Source organism: Numenius arquata, chromosome 20, assembly GCF_964106895.1.
Source record: "Numenius arquata chromosome 20, bNumArq3.hap1.1, whole genome shotgun sequence".
NCBI classification, from domain to species: domain Eukaryota; kingdom Metazoa; phylum Chordata; class Aves; order Charadriiformes; family Scolopacidae; genus Numenius; species Numenius arquata.
This window is the reverse complement of record NC_133595.1, coordinates 5,952,408-5,974,394: the sequence shown is the minus strand read 5'-3', so window position 1 is coordinate 5,974,394 and position 21,987 is coordinate 5,952,408. Positions and strand designations below refer to the sequence as shown.

General features: G+C 50.9%; 2 protein-coding genes across 2 annotated transcripts in view; one reads left to right on the top strand and one right to left on the bottom strand.

The window, feature by feature from the left end:
- The first annotated feature begins 1,457 nt into the window (after window positions 1-1,457).
- Window positions 1,458-2,693, top strand: RNF223 (ring finger protein 223). The gene is made up of 2 exons (XM_074161769.1): window positions 1,458-1,509; window positions 1,846-2,693. Exons 1-2 carry the CDS (start codon window positions 1,458-1,460, stop codon window positions 2,691-2,693), a joined length of 900 nt encoding a protein of 299 aa, XP_074017870.1.
- Window positions 2,694-4,968: 2,275 nt separating this feature from the next.
- The window catches only part of LOC141473891 (tyrosine-protein phosphatase non-receptor type 11-like), a 34,748-nt gene continuing 17,729 nt past the window's right edge, over window positions 4,969-21,987 (bottom strand). The window contains 14 exon segments of the mRNA XM_074161514.1: window positions 4,969-6,769; window positions 7,169-7,288; window positions 8,590-8,690; window positions 8,914-9,065; window positions 9,904-9,971; window positions 10,375-10,529; window positions 10,744-10,875; window positions 11,908-12,063; window positions 12,784-12,863; window positions 13,435-13,531; window positions 13,960-14,073; window positions 14,380-14,499; window positions 14,608-14,800; window positions 17,597-17,791. Coding sequence (XP_074017615.1) covers window positions 7,204-7,288; window positions 8,590-8,690; window positions 8,914-9,065; window positions 9,904-9,971; window positions 10,375-10,529; window positions 10,744-10,875; window positions 11,908-12,063; window positions 12,784-12,863; window positions 13,435-13,531; window positions 13,960-14,073; window positions 14,380-14,499; window positions 14,608-14,800; window positions 17,597-17,791 — 1,648 coding nt within the window. The 3' untranslated portion in view covers window positions 4,969-6,769; window positions 7,169-7,203.

Genomic DNA, 21,987 nt, shown 5'->3' with positions numbered 1-21,987 from the left:
TCTGCCACTGGTTCTGCTGCTCATATTTTTTGACAAACACTCCAAGCTGAGGGACTGCAAAGAACTGGACGTAGGGGATGGAGTTCTGCAAAATAGAAGATTTAGCAAAAAAAGAAACCAAACTAAAAACCAACAGAGGTTTCCCTCATCTCTGTGCCAACACGGGTTTGGATTTGTAATTCATCAGCGTCTGCCAGATTGTGCTAAAACATGCATGGAGATCTGTAGCCAGGAAAAAAAATACATTAAAGAAACATTGCAACTTGCTGAAAAGCGCAGATTAGTCTGTGCCTGAAAATTTAACTTGAGGAGGGGCTTCACAAAAATGTCTTAATTTAGAATAAGAAAAGAAAAAGAAGGAAGGTTCTCTGAAATCGGTTTCAGCGCTGGCAATGCTAGCTGTGATGGGAGAGAATACTTCATTCTTAAATAATGGAGACTTTTTTTTGTGCAATGTGAGGAATACATGGTCTTTCTGATACTTTGTTAGCTTTTATGCTGAGTCTCTAGCCCATGCTGGTGAGCCATTGCTGGATTGACCGGAGACCTATAATTACAGCAGCAATCTGAATTTTCTGGCTTGTCACAGGTAAATCTCCCAACACAAAGAATCAAGCCCAGCTAGTTCAGTGACACAGCCTAAAAAAATGTTCCCCAGGCATATGGCGTCAGGGCCATTGGTGCTGGGAATTTCCTCCAGCTAAACACTTGCTTACAGGTAAAAGTACTCAATAGCTGAGAAGTCACATATCTAAATATCAGAATGTCTGCGAAGCTGGGTGTTTAGCCTAGGATAATGGGAATTCAAGGTGATATTAGGCTGCTGATAAGGCTAGAGTAAGTTGTAAACCAATTTCCTAGAACTGGCGTATTGGCCACTCAAGAGCTCGAGGCTCCTGCTTGCACACCACAACAAAGCAGAGAGCACACAGCAAGGCTTGGGCCGGGCTGGCTCTCCTCCAGGGCTGCAGACAGGGAAGAACTGCGTTTCCCTAGGGAAAGCAGAGCAACAAGGAAGCAACGGAGAATTCCCCTTGCTCTGGCACCAAGGCCATTTCCTCCAACATTGCTTTTCTTGCTGTGTCACGGTGACAAGACAGAGATGCTTCTTGTGCTGCTTGGGGTTGAGGATGGAACAGACTTTGCGAGCTAACAGTGTTTCCTCACCTCCCTTGGCTTCTCCTGTGACATGTCTGTCTGTGGATAGACAAAACCAGGCGGCATCGTTGGGTGGTGCCTCCCTTGCCTGCTAGGCAGCATGCAGAACCACGATCCAAGGCACAAAGCTCTGTCTGAGGCACACCAGAGAGAAGAGATTCACACACCACCCCCCCCTCCTGCTACCTCCACAACTGAATAGTGTTATCTGTCTCTTAGGCCTTGCCCATGCTGCCACCATAATATCTGAGTGCCTCCCAGACTAATAGACTGCCATAGTGAGGTCCCTACTTGACCTCATGGAGTCTTCTGCTCTCCTCCCTGCTCAGGTGTCGGGGAGCACCACCTGGGGTAGGTTGTTGCTGTGTTTTTTTCTGCCCAAAAGGAGGCATGTAGGGGGGAAGACTGCACCCATCTATAACGCCATGGTGGTTTTGGTGAACAGGCTTTGGCTGGATGGTGGACCTCTGCTGGTTGCTTGCTTCTTTGCAGGACTTCACCTTTGGTACGCAGCTTCGAACAGGCTACCTGTGTCATTCTCAGCTCTAGCAGGGATCTACTCCAGCCTCAGGATGCAGTGGAAATCATGAACTTGCTCTTTGTTCCTTTTAAGGGGTTAAAACCAGGTCTGGTGACGGGTGTCTTCACATTGTCTAAAATGAAGGCTATGGTTTTCTTCTCTTCTAGAGTCTCCCAGGGCTCTCTTTATTTCCTCGGGCTCCGTCATGTCGTGCTTCACACACCTGTGGCACTCCAACACGCCAGACTCTCCCACCAGCCCAGTCCCTGCCTCTCCAAGTGAAATCCCCATCCCCATCAGCCCCATTGTCGTCACCTCCCCGGGAGATGGCAAGAGGAAGGCAAGGTCCCCAACCGACAAGCCAAGTTCTCCAAACCCAACGTCTCCGAAGCCAGCCTCCCCTGTTGAGTGTTCCATTTGCTTCAACACCTATGACAACACCTTCAAGACGCCCAAGCTGCTCCAGTGCTCCCACGTTTTCTGCCTGGAGTGTGTGGCCCGCCTGAGCAAGGGGCTGCCCCCAAACCACCCAGAGGACCAGCTCCCCTGCCCCTTCTGCAGGCAGCTGACCAGTATCCCTCTGGAAGGTGCCCCAGCGCTCCAGACCAGCAAGGAGCTCCTTGCCACACTGCCTCCTGAACTCCAGCAGGAGAAGGTGCTCTGGATGGAAGGGACCAAGCTCTGCTGCCGCCAGTCATCTGATGACCCTGAGAATCCAGACTCATGTATCTCTATTGATGTTGCCATGAGCAAGCCAGAAAGTCCAGAGACCCCCCCGACAGGGTTAGCTGGGAGGCTGTCCCGCTGCGACATGTGCGATGACTGGAAACGCATAGTCCTCCTCTCTGCATTGATCATCATCCTGTTCTGCATCATTCTGTGGCCGGTCCAGTGTGCCCTGAAGACGGGGAACCTCCGCTGCTTCACGAGGACTGTTGCAATGAGCAGGCCGGAGTATCTTCCCCCTAAACACACCACCCCAGCAGCTCCCGTGACGCAACTCCCTTTCCAGTAGCAGCAAGGCAGCCCCTTGCTCCTGTCTAGTGAGGCTGTTGGATCCCTCCCCACGGCACATCGGGGAGGCAGGAGCAGGACCTGCTGCCCTGATGACATTCCTCGGTTTGCTGGCAGACCCTGTGGCTCGCTCCCCACACTCCTTCTGTTGCCTACAACTTCCAACACCCGCATCCACCTCCAGGAGCTCTGCTGAAGTACTTGCCTGCCAAGCTGTCTCCATCCCAGCAGTGCTCCAAGGAGCTGCCTCAGCATCCGGCTGCCAAACTCTCCATGGAAACCAGAGCTCTGAAAGCAGCAGACAGGGTTTCTAGGACTGTTTGCCTCCAGTGGCACGCAGCCGTGTGCTGGCTGGGCCGATACCAGATGACAGTGGGTACAGTACCTCTAACTCCCTTAGGGAATAAAGGGCTATTTTTGCAAACTGAAGGATCGATATGATTATTCCTAAGAGGAGCTGGGATTGGGAGGGTAAAAACATGTCAAAGTCGTGTAAGAGATGAAAATTATCGTTGTTCCACACGCTTGAAAGCTTTCCATGGTGTTCGTCAATGTTGGAGGTGTAAATGCTGCCTCCTGCTGACAAAACACGCATCTGTCACTGCTACCCACCTGAGCGGTGTTACCACCCCGAAGCGCTTTTGAACAGAAGAGTAGCCATTCTACTCGCTTTTTACCTAAGATGATGCTTAAAAATCATTCATCCCTACCTCTAAAGCAATTCTGAGCACAGGGGGCGAGTTCTGTTAGACACACTGACACAGCAACGTAACCCTGCCCCGAAGTTACCTCATCAGAGACCTTCGTTCATACTTGTCACAGGCAAACCGTTGCCAAAATGATAAAAGTTCCATCTTTTGACAGCTTTACCCTCTTAATCTTAAAATGTGTCAGTATTAAGACACAGGCCAGTTGCTTACACTATATTTTTATTTAATGCAGTGATCTTCTGACAGTGATTAAACAAAAGTCTTCATGATGAAGGCGGCTTACAATTAAATGTTTTCTATTCAGACACGTGGATGTAAGACAGTATTGTATGCAAGTACCATACGTGTATGTATTAAATTATGTTTTATACAAATGCAAGGTGTCAATTTGTAGCAATTACTGCCCATTTCCCTTCTCACTTGGGGTTGGAGGCGTTCACTTCGCAGTCCCGAGTCCAGCTGCATTCCCAGATCGCGGTAGCTACTCAGCAGGCAGCATGTCTGTCCTCTGGCCCGTGAAAAGCTGTCCCAGTGCTGTACAATCCCGCACACGTGGACAGCTTTATCCTGTAAATTCATACTTACTACCATCTCAGCAGCGTTGTCCCAGGTGCCACTTCCCTCTGTCTTTACCCGATTTCACCTGAAAAATGAGAAGCTGCAAAGACTGCTCATCTCGTGCTTTCTCCCACCTGGATGAAAGACACTTCCAGCCTCCCTTTCCCAGAAAATCTAATTGGAAATAGAAAAGGCCGAAGCAACCGCAGAAGTTATCTCAAGTCTGTTGCTATGCAAAGCTTCTGTGGAAAGCTGCTGTGAGTGTGCTGTATCTGCAACACCTTTGTGGTTGAGCTGGAGGCTGGTATTATCTGTGCCAGCCACGCGTCTGCAGAAACTACTCCAGGCACTGTAACAACTTCTGCCAAATTCATTAGGCTTGATGGGGATTCTCGCTTGTATCATCCTGCCCCGTTCCCCCCCGCTCGCCACCGAAAGGGTGTCTTCACAGCACCAATTCTAGTGTGTTCTTGGAAAAAGTGACTCACCAAGACTTAAGGCAGAGAAGACACTTCCATTGTACCCAAGGTGTGTTTGGGACTGAGCCCAGCATGCAGACACTAGTAGAGATGAAATGCTTTGTCATTGTGTCTTTGTTACCATTCAAGTCCCACTGATGAGACCTGAGGGCAGGGGAGAGGGAAATAACATCTTCAGCCTCATTAAAAAAAAAAAAAAAATCTATTTTTATGGTGGCAAACGGGCCACAGAGATGTTCTCACGGTTCCAGCTGTTCCTAGTAGTCTGTCACGGCATCCTTAGGGGGACTGTCCTTCTGCATTTCTCCTTCTCACCATGTGCTTGGAAACAAAGGTTGAAGGTTTAGCTCAGAGGCAGCTGAGCTTCTCGCTCACGCATAGTCACAGGGAAGATTCAAATCAAACAACAACGGGGCCCTGAACAGCCATTTCCCAATAGGAGACATTCAGGATACCCCACTGTCCACACTGTCAATGACTCCCCCCAAAATCAAACTACTTAAAAAGAAAGGAGGAAAAAAAATAAAAAGCCGTGAGAATATTCAACATTTATTAAAAGTGCAATAAAAATAAACAGTTCTCCTGTCCCTGTGACAAGGGACCAGAAAGACCAGCCAGGAAATACAGCCAAGGTATGTCATTGTGCTTTTGTTCAACCCCTTCTGCTCAACACTTGGAACTGGCAACTCCAGGCACTAATACCCCAACCATGCAGCAAGTCCATCCAGTCCCAGACCATCCAGACCTCAGCATCAGCCCCATGCAAGCTCTGGAGGTTCAGGCACTGTCCCTCAGACCCAGGAGGACCTCAGCATCAGCCCCACGCAAGCTCTGGAGGTTCAGGCACTGTCCCTCAGACCCAGGAGGACCTCAGCATCAGCCCCACACAAGCTCTGGAGGTTCAGGCACTGTCCCTCACACCCAGGAGGACCTCAGCATCAGCCCCACGCAAGCTCCGGAGGTTCAGGCACTGTCCCTCAGACCCAGGAGGACCTCAGCATCAGCCCCACGCAAGCTCTGGAGGTTCAGGCACTGTCCCTCAGACCCAGGAGGACCTCAGCATCAGCCCCACGCAAGCTCTGGAGGTTCAGACACCGGTTCTCTGACCCAAGGCTTCCCACAGAACGCACTTTCAGAGACTGATGAATCCTGCAGGAAGGGGTTCTTTGGCAGGGCTATTGTCAGGCCTTAGGGCTGGAACAGCAGGAAGCACTGGCAGTCACAAGTCGAGACTCATCAACAGAGCTGGAACGCTCCACTCAGTGACACACTCATCTTCATGGCACTGGTCAAGTCACAAACGCTCCTACAACACCCCTACTCAGCAGACACAACACTTGCCTTGTCATATAGCTGGGGGTGGGTGGGGGGGGAATAAAGCGGTGACACAGCAAGGTAATGGCAGAGCTGCATCAAGCTTGGAGGGGCCCAGCTCAAAAAGTTCAGCTCGGATTATTATCCTCGGCTGTCACTCGCTTGGGGTGGCTGAAAGCACAGCGCACGGTCAAAGCCCCCCTCTTCAGCGCCCATCAGCTAGGTGGGATCTCACGCAGCTCAACATCCAGAGCCGCGCAGTCAGAGATGGAGATGCTCCCCCCACAGTCAGAGATGGAGATGCTCCCCCCACTGTCTCAGTTCCGCTGCGAATCTCTCAGGCGCACACACACACACACACTCACACACACACACACGTGTGCATCTGCCGTGCAGGGGCTGCTCGGTGCGCTTCGGCAGGGCTGCACAGAAACCCAGAACCCGAAACAGCCAAAAAGGAAGCGTGAGAAGAACAACCAGCGGAGCAGCAAACACCTGGCTCCAGGCAGCGCTCTCTACTTCTCACCCTCACAGGCAGCAAAGCTACTCCGGGATGGAGTCTAAAAACGCTCCTAGCTTTAGAAATGATTGACCTAATGAAAACATTAAAGTGTACTAACGTTTTACTAACGCCCAAAGTGGGCAACCCTGGGAAAGCTCCTAAGCAAATAGTCATTTCCATTCCTTTTAACAATTTGAGTGTAAAAAATAAGAATCTTAAATAAAATAAAAAACCACAAAACCCAAAACTGAGCCTTGATGCCCTAATGAGTGTCCAGAGGCACTTCCACATAAATATCAACCTACTGATACAGGGGAGAAGGGGAGAAGAGCCTTCTCAGGAATAAGTTAGGTCAAGGCATGTTCTGAGGCGCAGGCTCTGCTTCTTACAGCCAGCTTCTTACTTCCTCGCTGAATCCAAGGTGCTTGGGGAAGGCAAGACGGGCAAAAAAAAAAAAAAAAAAATTGTCCGCAGTTGCAGAACTTGGAAAGGGTGGACGTAAACACTGTAAATCCTGCATTCCAAAACAAGGAGGAAGAAGGGTGGTTTATAACCGGGAGAAAAGTGCATTGATAAGGTTCCAGCGCCGAGACACTCCCCAACAAGACTCTCCCACTAGTTTGCATACACAGCACAGTCTGGTTCTCTCAGCCTGACACAACAGTCCAAAAAGTGGATCTCCCCCATCACTGGTACCGCTGTAAACGTGTTTCCCTGTGGAGTTACCCCATTTCCCCCCGTTCTCCCATCAGCAGCTGCCCGCAGCCACATCTTTAAGCTCCGTCAAATTTAATCAAAGCGTAGCTGCCTTCCCGGCAGCAGGGAGAGCCAGGGAGATCTGAAGAGGAGCTGGGTCAAACGCAACGTAAACAGGCTGTGGTGACACTCGGTTAATCAAGGGAAACATTCCTACCTGTACAGCCTCCATACAGCTCACCTCCGGCTCCTTTATCGCCCTGTATTACTCATCCCTGAAACCTTTGGGCTTTTGATGTTAAGGTTCTCGTAGACGGAAGCTGAGTCATCGTCAACCCTGTCAAGAAACAAAGCCTTGTTATTAACAGCCTCCCTGCTCTGGATCTTTTCCCAGAGGCAGGCAGCCAGTGGGAAGCGGGTAATGGCCCAGCCAAGCTCCCTTTTTTCCCTCCCCAGCCTTGTGGATAGGAGTTCTCAATCCCTGTTTTCTCTCCCTCTGGCTGGGCCACCCCTTCCTGGTCCAAACACAGCTCGGGGATGGAGCCTTGACCCTTCCTCCGCGTCAGCCTTTCATGGATGCAAAGTTTCTGCAGGATCAGTGGATACAGCTCCTGGTGTTTCCTACTCTTACTTTCTCTACATACCCAATTCCTCTGGATTTTCCAAAACCTAATGGAAGGAGGGGGCTGCTCCAAAGACCAGATCCAAGTACCCCTAAAGCAGGTTTGACACGCAAAGCTGAACTCACGGGAGCTCTCTGGAACCAACAGTACCAGCCACGTAGAGCTCGCCTTGCTCAGCTCAGTCCCATTCAATCCTCCCCACCCTCATTTATTCAGAGCTGCGCTTTCAAAGTTGGGCATTTTAAACAGGACACGAACGTTTCTAGAGTCCAGCAGGGAAAATCCCGATGTGTGACATCTCCTTTTGCCCCCCTCTCCTCTTCAGTTGGATTTTTCGTTCTGCACGAGCCCAGCAACAGCATTTCTGCCTCCACTTTACACCCACTCCTCTGCTCCTGCCCAGCCAGCCTTTCCTTCAAAACCCCTCCTGCAACTCCAGGTGCCCAGAAGCTCTGATATTGTCTAACTGACATATGTCCCTACCCACTCGCCTTCAACTTATAACCCCCTCTCTATCACCCACGGGTATCCCATTACTTGGGGCAAAAGGAGGAAAAAAACCATAATTTAGGGGATTTTATCTCTGCTAGTGTACGGAACTCATGCTCCTTGGCACATACTCCCTTCTCCACATGGATGCAAATCCTCCTCCCGCTGCTCCCTTCTCGTCTTCCTTCAGAGTTTGCTGTAAAAATCCCTCAGCAGCAACAGCACAGCTTCGCTCCCTAGGTGATTCTCTGGAGACATTCTCCAGAGCCAAGGATATGGGACATTAATCGCTAAAGGCTGGGATCTATTTCCTCCTCTCCTTTCCAAAAGCACAGCACACAAGCACGGTGGGCTGCTCCCATCGCCACTGATGGTGTGGTGGGATCACCTGCTTATTTTCAGCCATTCTCATAGGATAACCAGCAACTGGTCAGGCCAGCAAAGGATAAATACTGGGGCTTCGCTCAAACTGTTCTCCCTCCTGCTGCAGAAGTCCTTAGCCCTGGCAGAGAGACATTCAGCTTACACAGACTGGGTCCGCGGTGAAGGGGGCTGCCCTTTGGCTCTGCCTTTTTCCATAGGAGAGTAGCCGATGTTCAAGTAGTCTCGCTCTTTCCTTTTATTCCTCTAAAAGAGAAAGCAAAGACAATAAAAATCCCACTCAAAGCAGAAGGAAAGCCTTACAAGATCCCAAATCCCAGCAGGGGAGCAGTGGATGTGGAGGGTTGATTTCCACTTGTTCAGGGCAGTATTTAAGTTCCAGGGAGAAGGTGTCGGGAGCGGGGGAAGTGGGGTTTGGTGTGGGTCAAGTTCTGCTCTTGCTTTTCTGATGGAGATGAACGGGACTTGCCTGTTCTTCTTCCAACCTCTTCTGCTCAGCCTCGATGTACTGCTGGACAGCCATGTAAACGAACTTGTACTGGGCCTCGGTCTGCACCATGCCCGAGCGCTGCCGGCGTACCATCTGGATAGTCTTGGGGATGTCGATATCGCAGTCCAAACCTGCTCCGGAGGGAGAAGGTGAGGTTCAGGGAGTGGGAATTAGGTTGAAAAGTTATTTTCTTAAGACAGCTTTGAAAGCTTTCAGTACCTCCCCGCACACAGAATATCGTGAAAGGATTTGGTGCATCTCTGCCTTGCAGATTTTTCTTTTAATTTTCTTTTTCATCCCTGCCAGAGCTCCTTGGACTGAGAATGGCTGAGGCAGGGCTGACTGGCTTGGAGCAAGGGAAGGGGAGTTAGATCTGTTCCACGACAACTTCCTACAGATCCAGACTCGCCACCCTTGCAGTTTAGGAAATAGACACAACCATTGCTGAAGAGGCTCCACGGGCCTCAAGGCTCCGGACCAGACCCAGGAGATACCACAGAGATCTACAACAGCTCGAGAATTTCAGGTAAGAGTGACAGCCCTTCCACACAGAAGAGTCTGGGGCACTTATTTTTCAAAGGGCTACTGGAGTTACACCCTTACTGAACCTATTTCCCCCCCACTCAATAAAAGAGGGTTGTCCAGGAGACCTTGAAATCCTGGCCCCACTGATGCCAAGGAGAAGACTCTCCTGAGTCTTACATTATTGTCCACGTGCAAGTCCTTTTGGAGAGAGCTCACGTTTTATTACGGTAGAGGTTCATTTCTTGGCCCACAGAGAAAGGGGGGAGTGGGCACAGTACAGAAGCCCCTCTCGCTCTGTGTTCAGGCTAAGCCTATCCCCACCGTTTCCCAGAGAAGTCAAACCCACTGCCTGGAGATCAGGTGCCCTCTGCTTGCACAAGAGCAGGGTTACCCCACAACTGGTCAGAGCAAGGTGAAAGCCACGAGACAGACAGGGAGACATACCTTGCCTGTGAATAATATCCACCAGAATATCTATCACTATGATGGTGCCTGTGCGTCCTATTCCAGCACTGGAGAGAGAAAATAAATAAATAATTAAAAAAAAAAAAAAAAAAAAAAAAATCATTGCAGGAAGAAACATTCCCCCAAGTTAGTCAGCTCAGCCCCCACACTCATCTGGTCCATCCCAGGCAGATTTGGCATGGTTCCTACAAGATAATCCCAGCCAAATGCTGACCCGTAAGAGATCACAGACTAGATGGCTACATCAGAGCCACCGACTCCAGATCAGGTCTGCTCTTCCCTGCGCTATCACCAGTGAGGCTCTGGAGGAGGGATGTATCTCCCCATCTGAACACTTGTATCCCTATTGCCCACCATCAGATCACGCAATGGCCCAGCTCCAAGTGTAACAAAAAAAGGAAGAGACACGTTTTTATTACCCATCCCCACTGATGGCCTGCTGGTTCCTACCTGCAGTGCACTATGATGGGCCCCGTGCCCGGAATGCTTCGCTGTGCCCGATTCACTTGGTCCAGAAAGCTCAGAACCCCTCCTGGTTCATTGGGCACCCCGTGGTCTGGCCAGCTAAAATACTGATAGTGCTTCACCAGTCTCGGGCGCTCGTCCTGCGGGGAGCAGAGACCCACCACCTTGTCAGAAACCCCCCTCCTTCCAGGAGGCTTCTCCTTCCTTTCCTTTTATCAAAGCTGGGGCAAAGTGGCCCAGAACTTAAGCAGTGGGACCATTAAGATTAAAAAAACCCCACATACAGAGAAGCCACAGCTCCTCCAGCACCAGCCCGTTCCCAGGACAGTGGGCAGACAGCAGCAGAGGACTCACCCGGTCAGTCCGCAAGATCTCCAGCTCCCGAAGGTAGTAGCCCTGGGCCTCACGCTCGCTCACGTTTCGCACAGAGATGCACCCGTATTCCTTGGTGCAACTCTTGTCTGGCCAGTAGCGGAAGCACTTGTTCTGCAGCAAGAGAATTCAACAGTAATCAAGAGAGCTGCTCGTTAGTCAGGGCTGGGGAGCTGGAGGAGGAACCCCTGAACGCCTCGCTCAGGGATGCTGCTGCACTCCAAGGGTGTGCAGCCCCAGCGTAGGGGTTTAAAGGAGAGCCATGCACACAGAGCATTTCCTTCCAACTGGGGATGTACTGGAAAGGACTATTCCTATATGAAGGACATGATCCCTAAGAGAATTGTCCTCCTCAGCCCCAGCCTCAGGTAGGCACTGCTATGCCAAAGGTATAGTCTTGACACACAGCACCTGAGCTGTTGGTCTGGTCACTGCCTAATTCCTGAGTCAATTCTCCATCCCAAGAGGCCACATAGCCCGTCTGTCCCCCTCCTGTCCCCCAGCCCTTCCCCTCTTTGCTATAGTGACTTTGCTAATCCAAAGGAACCCCTTGGCAAGGGGGGTTGGAACTCAATGATCTTCAAGGTGCCTTCCAACTCTAACCATTCTATGATTCTATCTATGATTCCGAGTAGAGCTATCTTTATCTCATCTCTGTACCAGGCTGCTGGAAGCACAGCCTCCCACTCATTCTTAACTGCTAGTGCCAGTCATAATTAGCTCCTCTCTTTACTAGGGAAGGCTGTTCTGGCAAATGGCTCTGCATAGAATTTCACTGTATTATTGGCCCATCAACCCACTCTTCGTGAAACACGTACAGGTGGTACACAGACAGGTTGTATAATTACTTTTGTCCCACACGCAACCTGCAACACACATCCCCCCTGCTTTCCAGCTTGCTCTAACAAGCACGATGCTTTCTCTCTTTCCCTCTGCCACCTGCAAATCCCCAGAGCCTTGAAGCAAGTCATATGGGGGACACTCCATTAATATTTATGGGGCTGGGGAGACAGGCTGTGCAGAGCAAAGCGGCGTGTTTCTTTCACGAAGAAGAGCTAAAGCAACGACACAAGACAGAGGAGAAATGAAATTAAAGCTTCGCCAGAGACAACTTAACTAAACACAATACACCTTACAAGCACTCACCCTGCCCCGCTCCACCTCCTTGGTTGTCATGACAATGACGTGACTGTTCTCTTGATACACCATGGCCCAGAAGTCATTCACTGTGGTCTGCAGGCAGCCCTGGGTGGCTATATAGATCTTGCAGTGCTCCGAGTTCCTTCCATCTTCAGGGATGCTCTGAGGAGCAAAGGAGAGGGGTAAAAAAAAAAAAAAAAGAAAAAAAAAAGGCAGCGATGCAGGAGTGAGGAACCGAGAGTTGCTGTAGTGCACTTTTAGCAGCAAAGTCAGCACAACTTGCCATGTGGGACTTCTGAGCTACCTGATTTTCCTCTACTCATCAGACCTGAGGACACGAACCGCTCTCATCACCAGCTTCGACAGCATTGCCAGCAAAACGGTCTGGGGACCTTCACGCTGCTGTAAGGCACGTTACTGCCTGACAGAGCCTTGCCCAGAGGCAGCTGCTGAAGTTGCAGGTGGACGTGGCTGGAATGAAGCCACCTTGAAGGTTTCCCAAAAGGCTGGTGCTTAAGCGCCAGAGCAGCGTTGCTGGAAATACAGCTTCAAGCAGCTCTTCGCTTACAGGTGGCAATTATAATTTGACCTCAGAGATAATGTTCAATGGCAGAGAGTCTGGGTCAGTCCCTTAGGACCTCCTGAGCAGGTAAGGAAAGGAGGGGACTGAGAGAAACTCTTAAGAGCAAAGAGGACATGGCAGAATGAGGAGATCCCCTGGGATACAGTAGAAAAATCCAGTGTTTGGCCTGGACCCAGTGAAAGATACTGGTCCTGACCGGCCATTCCCTCAAAACTTACACCATTACTGCACTTACCCCCCAGAAACACAGCACTGGGCTGAAGACAGTCCCCACATGGTGTCTTCCCTTTCCCAAGTACCTTGATATAGTTGGCATTGATGTAGTCTGACCCAGGCACGCTCTCATCTACATCTCGGAGTGCCACCCGCGTGGTATCAACTGAAGGAGAAGAGAGTCCAGGATGAAGAGAGGAGCCTGAATGGGCTCTGCTGCTGGGCAGTCCCAGTGGCTCCCAGCAAGGGCTCCCACAAGGCTCCTACTATGAAGGGACATGGGTAACTACTCCAAAAGAGGGTGTAAAATGCTCTCCTAATGACACTTGGCAGTACTCCACACTACCTGCCTCACAGCCGTGTTGCCAATCTAGTAACTTGGATGGGCATTAGTGATACGCAGCGTTGCAGACAAACCTGAGCTCAAGCTGTCCACTATTTCTTTTGGAAGTTCTAGCTTGACAGGATTTTTGAATCCCACTTGAGCTCTGAAGCATACCTGGACTCACAGCACAAACAGAGGAGAGCAATTTACCAGTTTCCCATGCAAAAGGGATGGAACAGGCTAGAAAGGGGATGGAGAACACCATGAACTAACTGGACCTCTCCACTAGGATAGTGTACACCTCCTTCCAACTCAGCTATGATCAGAAAGCTCTGCAGGGTTAACCAGCCCTAGAGAAGGTTGCAGAAACGACGGTGAAAAAACCCCAAACCAGTGTTGAGTGTCTCCTTACAGGGAAGGATGTTCTTGTAGCGGTTCTTTGCCTTGTTCTCTGGTCGCTGTCCCTCCTTCCTGGGGTAGAGGAGCTTGCACTCTTGCTGCTGCAGCATCTGTGGAGCAGAATACAAAAGAACAAGCTGTTCTGGGCAGACAAGGGCAGTCAGAGGCAAAGGAAGGGGTCTCTCGACCAGCTGCTTGGGTTCCTAATGCTGAGAAGAGCGGAGGGAGTGCTGGCAGGAAGGGAAAGGGAGCCAAGAAGTAGGTTGATGAGGGAGTTAATGAGGGGAGAAGACACAAATCCCCGCAGGGAACAAAAGGCACGCATTCTAGGATGAGGAAAGAGAAACTGCCTTGGACATGAGAAAAAGCAACGAAATAAAGGACCAGGAAGTAACTCAGTTGAGCGTGGAAAACAGGGAAAAGAGAAACAGTGTTGAGAAGAAGCCTTCAGTGCTGGAAAAACCACAACACTCCCATGCAAATCTGATATTCTTCACCCAGAGACACAAGTGGGACAGAGCACAGGAGGATTCTGTACCTCAAACTCTTCCCAGAACCCTTGTTTGGCCTTCTCACTGTGATCTGCCATTTTGTTCAGCTCCTTCACCCTGTTCTCAATGTTAGCTGCATTGATGCGTGTGGCATTGAATGGCTGTAAGACAGATGAAGACAGAATAGAAATCGCTTTCAGTAACAGAAAGACAGATAAACTTTCCCCTTGGAAAAAACAAAAGGGTTCCCAAATCCCTGGGCGTCTTGGTAGGAGTTGGGTCCATTCCTGAGGCCTTGAGTATGGACCCAGGGACCTCTCTGGTTTGTCTCCTGGACAAGCAGGAATAGCAGCCAGCAGGATGTTCTGGGGGCAGGGTGTTCCCAAAGAGCAGGGACAGATCTGTGCACTCCCCCAGGAGTTTGGGCAAGCCCAGAACCAACAAATATGCACCAGAGCCACTATTACCTGCTTCAGATGAACCACAGCTCCCGATTTCTCCACCATTGGGTTTTTCTTATAGTGCTCCACCAGGTCTGTGAGGGTGTCGAACCTCTCTCCTCCTCCCACGTCGTACTTCCCGTCTGGCTGCAGGAGAGAATGACAAAGCCATAGTGACATTCGAATGCACAGCTCCCAGCTGGGTCACCTGCCCAGCCCCTGTGGTGGGGTGAGCGGGGACAGCCCATTTCCCACCTGGTAGTGGATCATCACGTGGGTCACGTGCGGTTTTCGGTCCCCAGTCTCCATCTTATCCTCATTTGTCAGCACCGACAATACAAAGTCTCCTGGTTTGCTCTGGCTCTCCCGCACCAGAAAGCTACCCGGTTTCCCCTTCTCTGTCAGAAGCTTCTCTGCCTCCTTGCCAGTGAGGTGCCCATGGTACCACCTGGGGAGCAGCGATGGAGAGCAAGGTCAGCTCAGAAAAGCACAGAGCATCGCCTTTAGTCAAGAACCTCACTCACTGCTGGGGATGGCGTCGGTGGAAAACCCATTTCCAGGCTCCCAGTCTGACTGCTCTCCCCTCCGGCACGACACCAGCTTGGAGTTATTTTAGAAACAGTCCCCAGTGACTCTCCTCCAACACTTTGCAATGTCACATCAATATCTTAGCCCGAGGCTGGAAGCGTCAGGACTTTGCTCAACCCTCCAGCCAAATGCGAGATGGCATCAGTGTATTAAACTGCCACGTGATGTGTGACAAGCGCTGCCATCTAGGGATAGGGCTCTGACCAAGCTATGAGAAACACAATTCTGGCAGCTCTTACTTGAAGGCGGCCACATTTTCCTCTGGTTTTTTTTAATAAGGAAGAAAAAGAACCTTTGGAGTCAGCAGGCTGTAGTCAGACAGTATCAGACACAGGGCACGGACAACACTGACCGGGAACAAGATGCTTTGATGGGATTTGGGAAGGATTTTCAGAAGGGCCCTCCTGGCTGTAGTTACTGCTGCTCCCCTCCCCGGTCACCAACCTCAGCTCAGGGAGAACAGGCTCTCCTGGTGTGGCAAAACTGGGTTCCCCCCTGTGCCCAGGAGGATTTTCCTCCTCCAGCCCTGCCCGTGGCCACATCTCCGGCCAGTGGCGACTACAACGTGCTGAGGTTTGTGCTCAGCAATTCCCAAGCCTCACCGTGTGGGCATGAGTTGCTCCACCTCTCCGTCTGTGTACATCTGGCACGCACGTGCCCCTGGTTTCTCCATCTAATCTCTCATAATCCTTTCTCTTGGTCTGCTGACACACTCACTCTGCAGCCCCGGTGAAACCCAGGCTATCTTTGAACCGGCTGGGTCAGAAGCCTTGCCACAAACGCCTTGGGGGTTCAGCACACAACGATCTGCCCGTTCCTGGCTGTGTCCTCTGCTTCCCAAAGGGCAGCACTGTTGTCCTAGCTCCATGCTCAGCGAGGCAGCATGTCCCACCTACCCACGCAGCAGCTATCCGGGGCATGCCTCAGGGCTAACACTCTGCTACAGCCTTCCAGAGACACAAATCACAGTCTGGAGTGAAGCTGAGTTGGGTTTGGGGTTGGTTTTTTTGGTTTTTTTTTTTTGTTTTTTGTTTTTTTTTTTTTTTTTGTTTGTTTGTTTGTTTTTGTTTTTTTGTTTTTTTTTGGCCTGGGAGGCTTCAATCCCCACACTCCATCAACACTCAGCAGTGGCTCTGGGCAGATGCCACAGGTCCCACTTTGAAGATGCTGGCTCCTGGCCTGCCAGCCAAGCTGCCAGGAATTCAGAGAGGCTCAAAATAACCTTCCAGGGGCCATGCAATGGCATCCCGTCACATCTCAGCAACTTTGTCCCGGCGGACGAAGTTTACAGGAGAGCAGTCAGTGATGCCGGGCCTTTCGCCTCCTGACTCATCATGCTGCAAAGGCTGCCGTCTCGAGCCTGGATGGGAAAACCTCTAAAGAGCAAGACTGCTTCCTGCAGGCTTCAGAAGACACAAGGATGGTGGGGCTGCCCGAGAGGTACTGCTGCAGAGGGCAGAACGACCCACCGCTGGTGAAGGACCTGGGCTCCTCCTCGTGGCACCGCTGCTATTCGGGCCCAGGTCTTGGAAACGCTGCTACCCTGACGCCCCCCGCTATATTCTGACACCAGCGTCACTTCGTATATTTAGAGGATTTGCACCATTTTCCCCTCCCTTCCCCCTGATGCCACCAGATGCACGGTCTGGAGCAGAGGCATTTATGGAGCTTCCTTGCCAAGCCAGACTTTCCTTGGCGGGAGAAGAAGGGGAAACCCAGCTGAAGGGGGTTTCCACTTTTCCAGAGCTTCTGCTAACGCGAGCGGCTGCCCGGCCACCCTTCGCCCTGCGATCTGGAAGGAGGAAAGAAACCTCCCTGGCAACCAGGGAGCACATGAGCTGGAGGGACTTCCCAGGGCCTCAGCTGACGGTGTGGAGGAGAGCGTCTCCGCTCCATTTCAGGAACCGAGACCAGCCACGGCCTCGGCTTTACCCCGGCTGCTAAAGTTAGAGCACTCAGGAGCCGGCATTTGGCATCGCCTGACCAGGCGTTCCCCTTCCCACCCACCCCGTCAGCCACGCCATATGACACTGGGGAAACTGAGGGGGAGGAAAAGGGGAAAAAAAAAAAAGGGGTCACTGGAGCATCACAGGCAACAAGACCTTCACAAGAAGGTCACTCATCAGCTGACGGAAACATCCTGAAGTAGCCTGAGGGAAGCTGCTTCTCGCAGCGAGCTGGCCATCCCCATCCCTGTGGGACAACAGCGTGTTCCTACGAGGATGAGCAGCGGTGACAGGCTGAGATGGGATGGGGACGGACTTTTTACAGGAGCATTCCTACCCAGCACTCTGCAGGCGGACACAAGTCACTTAAATGCCCTTTGTTTCTTTTAAAACCAAAGCTGCACGGCTCCTAGGATGCACCTGCAGGACCCTTTACAGATGGACTCACACTGTTCATGTTCCCCGTTGCCTCCAAGCTGGAGAAAGCCTCTCAGCTTCTGGGCCTTGCTCGTGTTATCTAGCCAGCTTCTGCAGGCAGAGTTGCCAAAGAACCACATCCCACAGACGTGCAGCTTTTGGGTCAGGAAAGCTAAATCACACCCAAACACGCTCTGTTTCAGGCTCCTTTCCAAACCTGGGCCAGGCGCAGCTGTAGGGTCTGAAGATGGTGTCACCATCACCAGGAGAGGCTGTGGGAGAGCAGGGCTTACCTCTCAGAGGTGGGGTCCTGGCAGTTGAGAGGGTACTTGAGCTCGATGACGTTGCTGTTCTTCTCCCGCAGCAGCCCCTGCTGCTCGGTGTAGTACTGCACCAGCTCAGCAAGGGTGGCGAACTTCTCCCCTCCATACAGGTCATAGTAATCCCCCGTGTTCTGGATCTTAATGTGCGTCACCTCATCGTTTCTTCTGAAAAAGGAAGGCAAACAAGACTGTAAGAGAGAATGGAAACCCAGCACTGGCCTTCGGAGTCCTCCTGAACACCACCGATACTTCTTTAAGCTGCGTCCCGTGCTCTCCATTGACCCACTCGTGCTGGCCTACAAGAGGGGAAGGGATGGATGCTCTTTGGCCATAGGTACTCAGCCAAGAATTGACTCTGAACCTCACAGGCTCCCAGCCTGCTCTGCTTCCCACACAACCCAACGAGGAGGTGAATAATCCCTCCTCTGCCATCCCTTCCACTTCCTACACTACTCACCCTCTCGGCTGGATGAGGCTCTGACCTCACTCTGGTTTATAGTGAACAGCTTTCCATGCACAGGGATACTTGCTATCATCTACTTAGTTTAAAAAAAACAAGGGAAAGAAAAAAAAAAAAAAAAATCACCCAAACTAATATATTACCTGCTATTTGCAAACCCTATAAAACTGGCCTGAAAGGGTTAATGCCTTCCCCTCTCCAGTGGTGCCCTCAAGGCTCAAGGGGAATATGGCTGGGTGCCTTTATCAGCCCCCTCACCCCAGCAAAGCTCAGCCTCCTTCCTCAGAAGACCACACTAACCTCTGAGAGGCAGGTTTAATTGCATTTTAAATGCACTTAGCAGCAGCCCCCCCCTGAGCCCAGGAGAAGTGGCTGGAAGCCCGTTGGTTGACAGACGGGCCGGGTGAGAGAGAGAGAGATTCGTAAATCTGGGCAAATTTCTCCTTCTTTACCGTGCTGAGCTGCTCCCAGCCTCTCTCAATTTGTTGCCAAAGCAACCGTGACAGAGAGATGCAGGAGACTCAAGGTGGTATAAGCAGCGCACCAGGTCAGACAGAAAAGCCATTTCACGGAGTGGGGAACTAGAAAAGCGACAGTGGTCTGTGCATGAGGTTAAATGGGAGAGCTGGACCACGGCAGGGGCTCTGGGGCTCTCAGTAGGGGACCTGCCCCCATTTCTGCTACCTTTCTGCAGCAGGGCACAGCCCTCGTAACAGTGCAGTGAAAGATCAGGTCACAGAATCACAGAGTTGGAAGGGACCTTAAAGATCATCTAGTTCCACCCCCCTGCCCTGGGCAGGGACACCTCCCACCAGACCAGGTTGCTCAAAGCCCCCTCCAACCTGGCCTTGAACCCCTCCAGGGATGGGGCAGCCACAGCTTCTCTGGGCAACTTGGGCCAGGGTCTCACCCCTCTCACAGCAAAGAATTTCTTCCTAATATCTCATCTAAATCTCCCTTCTTTGAGCTTAAAACCATTCCCCCTTCTCATCTGGCTGACTGGGGCACACAGCAGCCCGGCATCAAGATGAGGCCAAGCTGGAACCTGGTGGCGAGATCTCCGAGTCCTAAGCCTCAAAGAGCCCACAGAAGCATCAACTGCCTGCCCGTCCTCCAGACCTGCCTTTATTGGAGAGACCTGACTTACGAGTAGATGGCAACGCTCTTAGCCACACTCAAGCCCTGGTTGCCACATGTCCTGCAGTTCTCCCCGAAACACCTCCCTGACAAATGGCCATATTCCCATTTACTCCATCCCGGTTGCTAAAGAGGACTTTGTCAATGTAGAATCAGCAATTCCAGTTTGTGCCCAACACAGCCCTTCTTGGATACTTCGTCTGGCACTGAGGTGACTTGCAGTTAGTGCCAATTCAGTGGCAACAACCAACCGAGTGTGAACAGCCAGAGAGACAGCGGCCACAGTATTGCTGTCATCGCAAATTAAAAACAGAAAAAAAACAGCAGAAGACTGGCAAACAGGTCCGAGGTGTGAAAATCTGCGTCTGGATCCTGAACGGTCACATTATACCTTGACAACAAGGTCTTGGAGACACAACCCAACCACCTTAATACAGGAAACTGGTGAGTGGCACTCCTGGGTGTTCAGAGAGCCACGGTTAACTCTCCCTGGTACATCTAATCCTAGAATCATAGACTTGTTTTGGTTGGAAGAGACCTTTAAGATCATCAAGTCCAACCGATAACCCAGCACTGCCAAGTTACCACTGAACCATGTCCCTCAGCACTACGTTTGCCCATCTTTTAAACACTTCCAGGGACGGTGACTCCACCACTTCCCTGGGCAACTTGTTCCAATGCTTGACAACCCTTTCAGTGAAGTAATTTTTCCTAATATTTCCAACCTGGCCTGCCATGCCAACTCCAGCTGTCCTATGGGCAGAGACTTCAAAGTTTGGCAACATTTGCATCTCGGGTATGAGCAGAACTCACTAGATGGAAAGGAGAACTGGCTGTGAAATTCAGATCCCAGCCAGCGCTCCGACGACAATGCCTCTTCTCCGAGAGGAGCTGGCACAAGAAGCGCTTTGGCCATTCAGGCCGGCAGCTGGACGTGAAGAGCCTTTGTGTAGCACAGAAGGCAGCAGACGAAACTGTGTCTTTGCCACTTGGCCTGAGGCTCAAAAGCCCCCTTCTCTCCACAGCTCCATCCCCACCCCATTACAGACCTACAAAGGCTCAGTTCACAGACCCACCACCCCCGCCCCCAAGGCCTCTGAGCGCTTCAGGGATGAAAAGCAGAGAGATAATCAGGGTCATTTATGCCATGAGACCTCAAGGTCACGCTAAACACAAAGGGCATTGATCGACGTCCATTTCCTTCCCATTTTCTTCTCTTAAAGCTTGCGTCATCTCCAAACTGGGCAGCAGGACTGGACCCGCAGTGGCAGCATCCATTAATCCGTGCCCTCGACATGCTGGCTGGTGAAATAAAGCATAAAGGAGATGCCCAAAGTCCTCAGCTGCCCCACGCCGGAGGGCATGGCTACTTCTAAGAGACACTGGGCTCTCACACAGGGACGCAGCACTGTTTAACAGCAGATGCCAACTTCTTTGGCAGCTTTGGAGTCAGCCGTCGGAAGAGTGAGAGCTGCCTCCGTTCCAAGCTAAGCTTCTCTGCACTATCAGCACAACTCCTTCACTAGATATCCAGGAGGGTTTCTCGATCCAAAAATATTCCATCTTGGGAATACGTGTCCATACTGCGGTGACCACCAGCGTAGACACAGTCTGCTCTTCTTCGCAACAAAGCACAGTCCATACAAAGAGGACACGCAAGAAAAAACCCCAAACAGACCCTTTTTTGTCACTGATGGAAAAAGAGGCACTTTAAATGTCAGAAATACCTTCGCCTGTTGCATCCCCAGAAGTCTTTTTTGGTCATGTGCTTTTCCTGCCTGTGTCAGACAGAGAAAGCCTAGAACTTCACAGCATGCAAATAGGACCCCTCCGACAAGCTGCAAAAAGCAAACCAAAACCCCCCAAAGATTCTCTACAGAAAAAAACAAGAAGACTCTCCCGTGGCATTTAGAAACTTTGCTGAATGTTTGCTTTCAATTAAATGAGAGCTCAGGCTCTCGGAGAAAATTCAATGTCCACCAACAGAACCAACTGACGTTTACATGCAATTTCATAGACACAACCAAGTGAATTCTAGACATTAGGTACGGGTTTCAAATTCTTCATTCCCGATTCCTAGGAAGAAGCAGTTCAGATGACTCTCCGTCATCATTACACTTCAGCTGCAGTTGCCAGACCCCTTTCCTCCCTGTTCATGTGCTCCACATATTTGCCCAGAGAACAAGACAAGCCAATAAATCCAAATTCGGTACCCATACTGACGTACCACCAGCACTCCAAACAAAGGCTCCTCAGAAACACAGCCCTCCTGGCACTGGACTAGGGCAGGTGCGTCTGATCCTCCGGGTGGAAAAAGCTCTTGAACTTATCTGCAGAGATGTCCCGTGTTTCAGAAGAGGAAGGAATAACAGAAAGAGCCAGGTTTGGCCGATTACAAGCTGCCAGCAGTTTGGACTGAGAGCTGAGGGTTTTTTGAAAAGTTTTGTGGTTTTTTTTTTCTATTATTTTAAGACCAGGACAGATGTCATCCCTTCATTTAATCATATCATATCATGTCCTCTCCCTATGGCTTGCCTCTGCCTGTTAAAAGCTGAAAAAACAAAGCCCTGTGAAGACTTGTTGCTGTAATGGTAAAGGTTGAAAGAGTGCACCGAGGTAAAGAAAAAGAAAGGGAAAGCAGCCACGGAGTTTCATGGAAACCTCCTCATAACTTCTGCAATATTATTTCCTACCTTCTCTTGAGGGACATGTATCTGGACAGACACCAGCACACGGTCACTTGGTGTGTGGTCTGGTCAGCCAA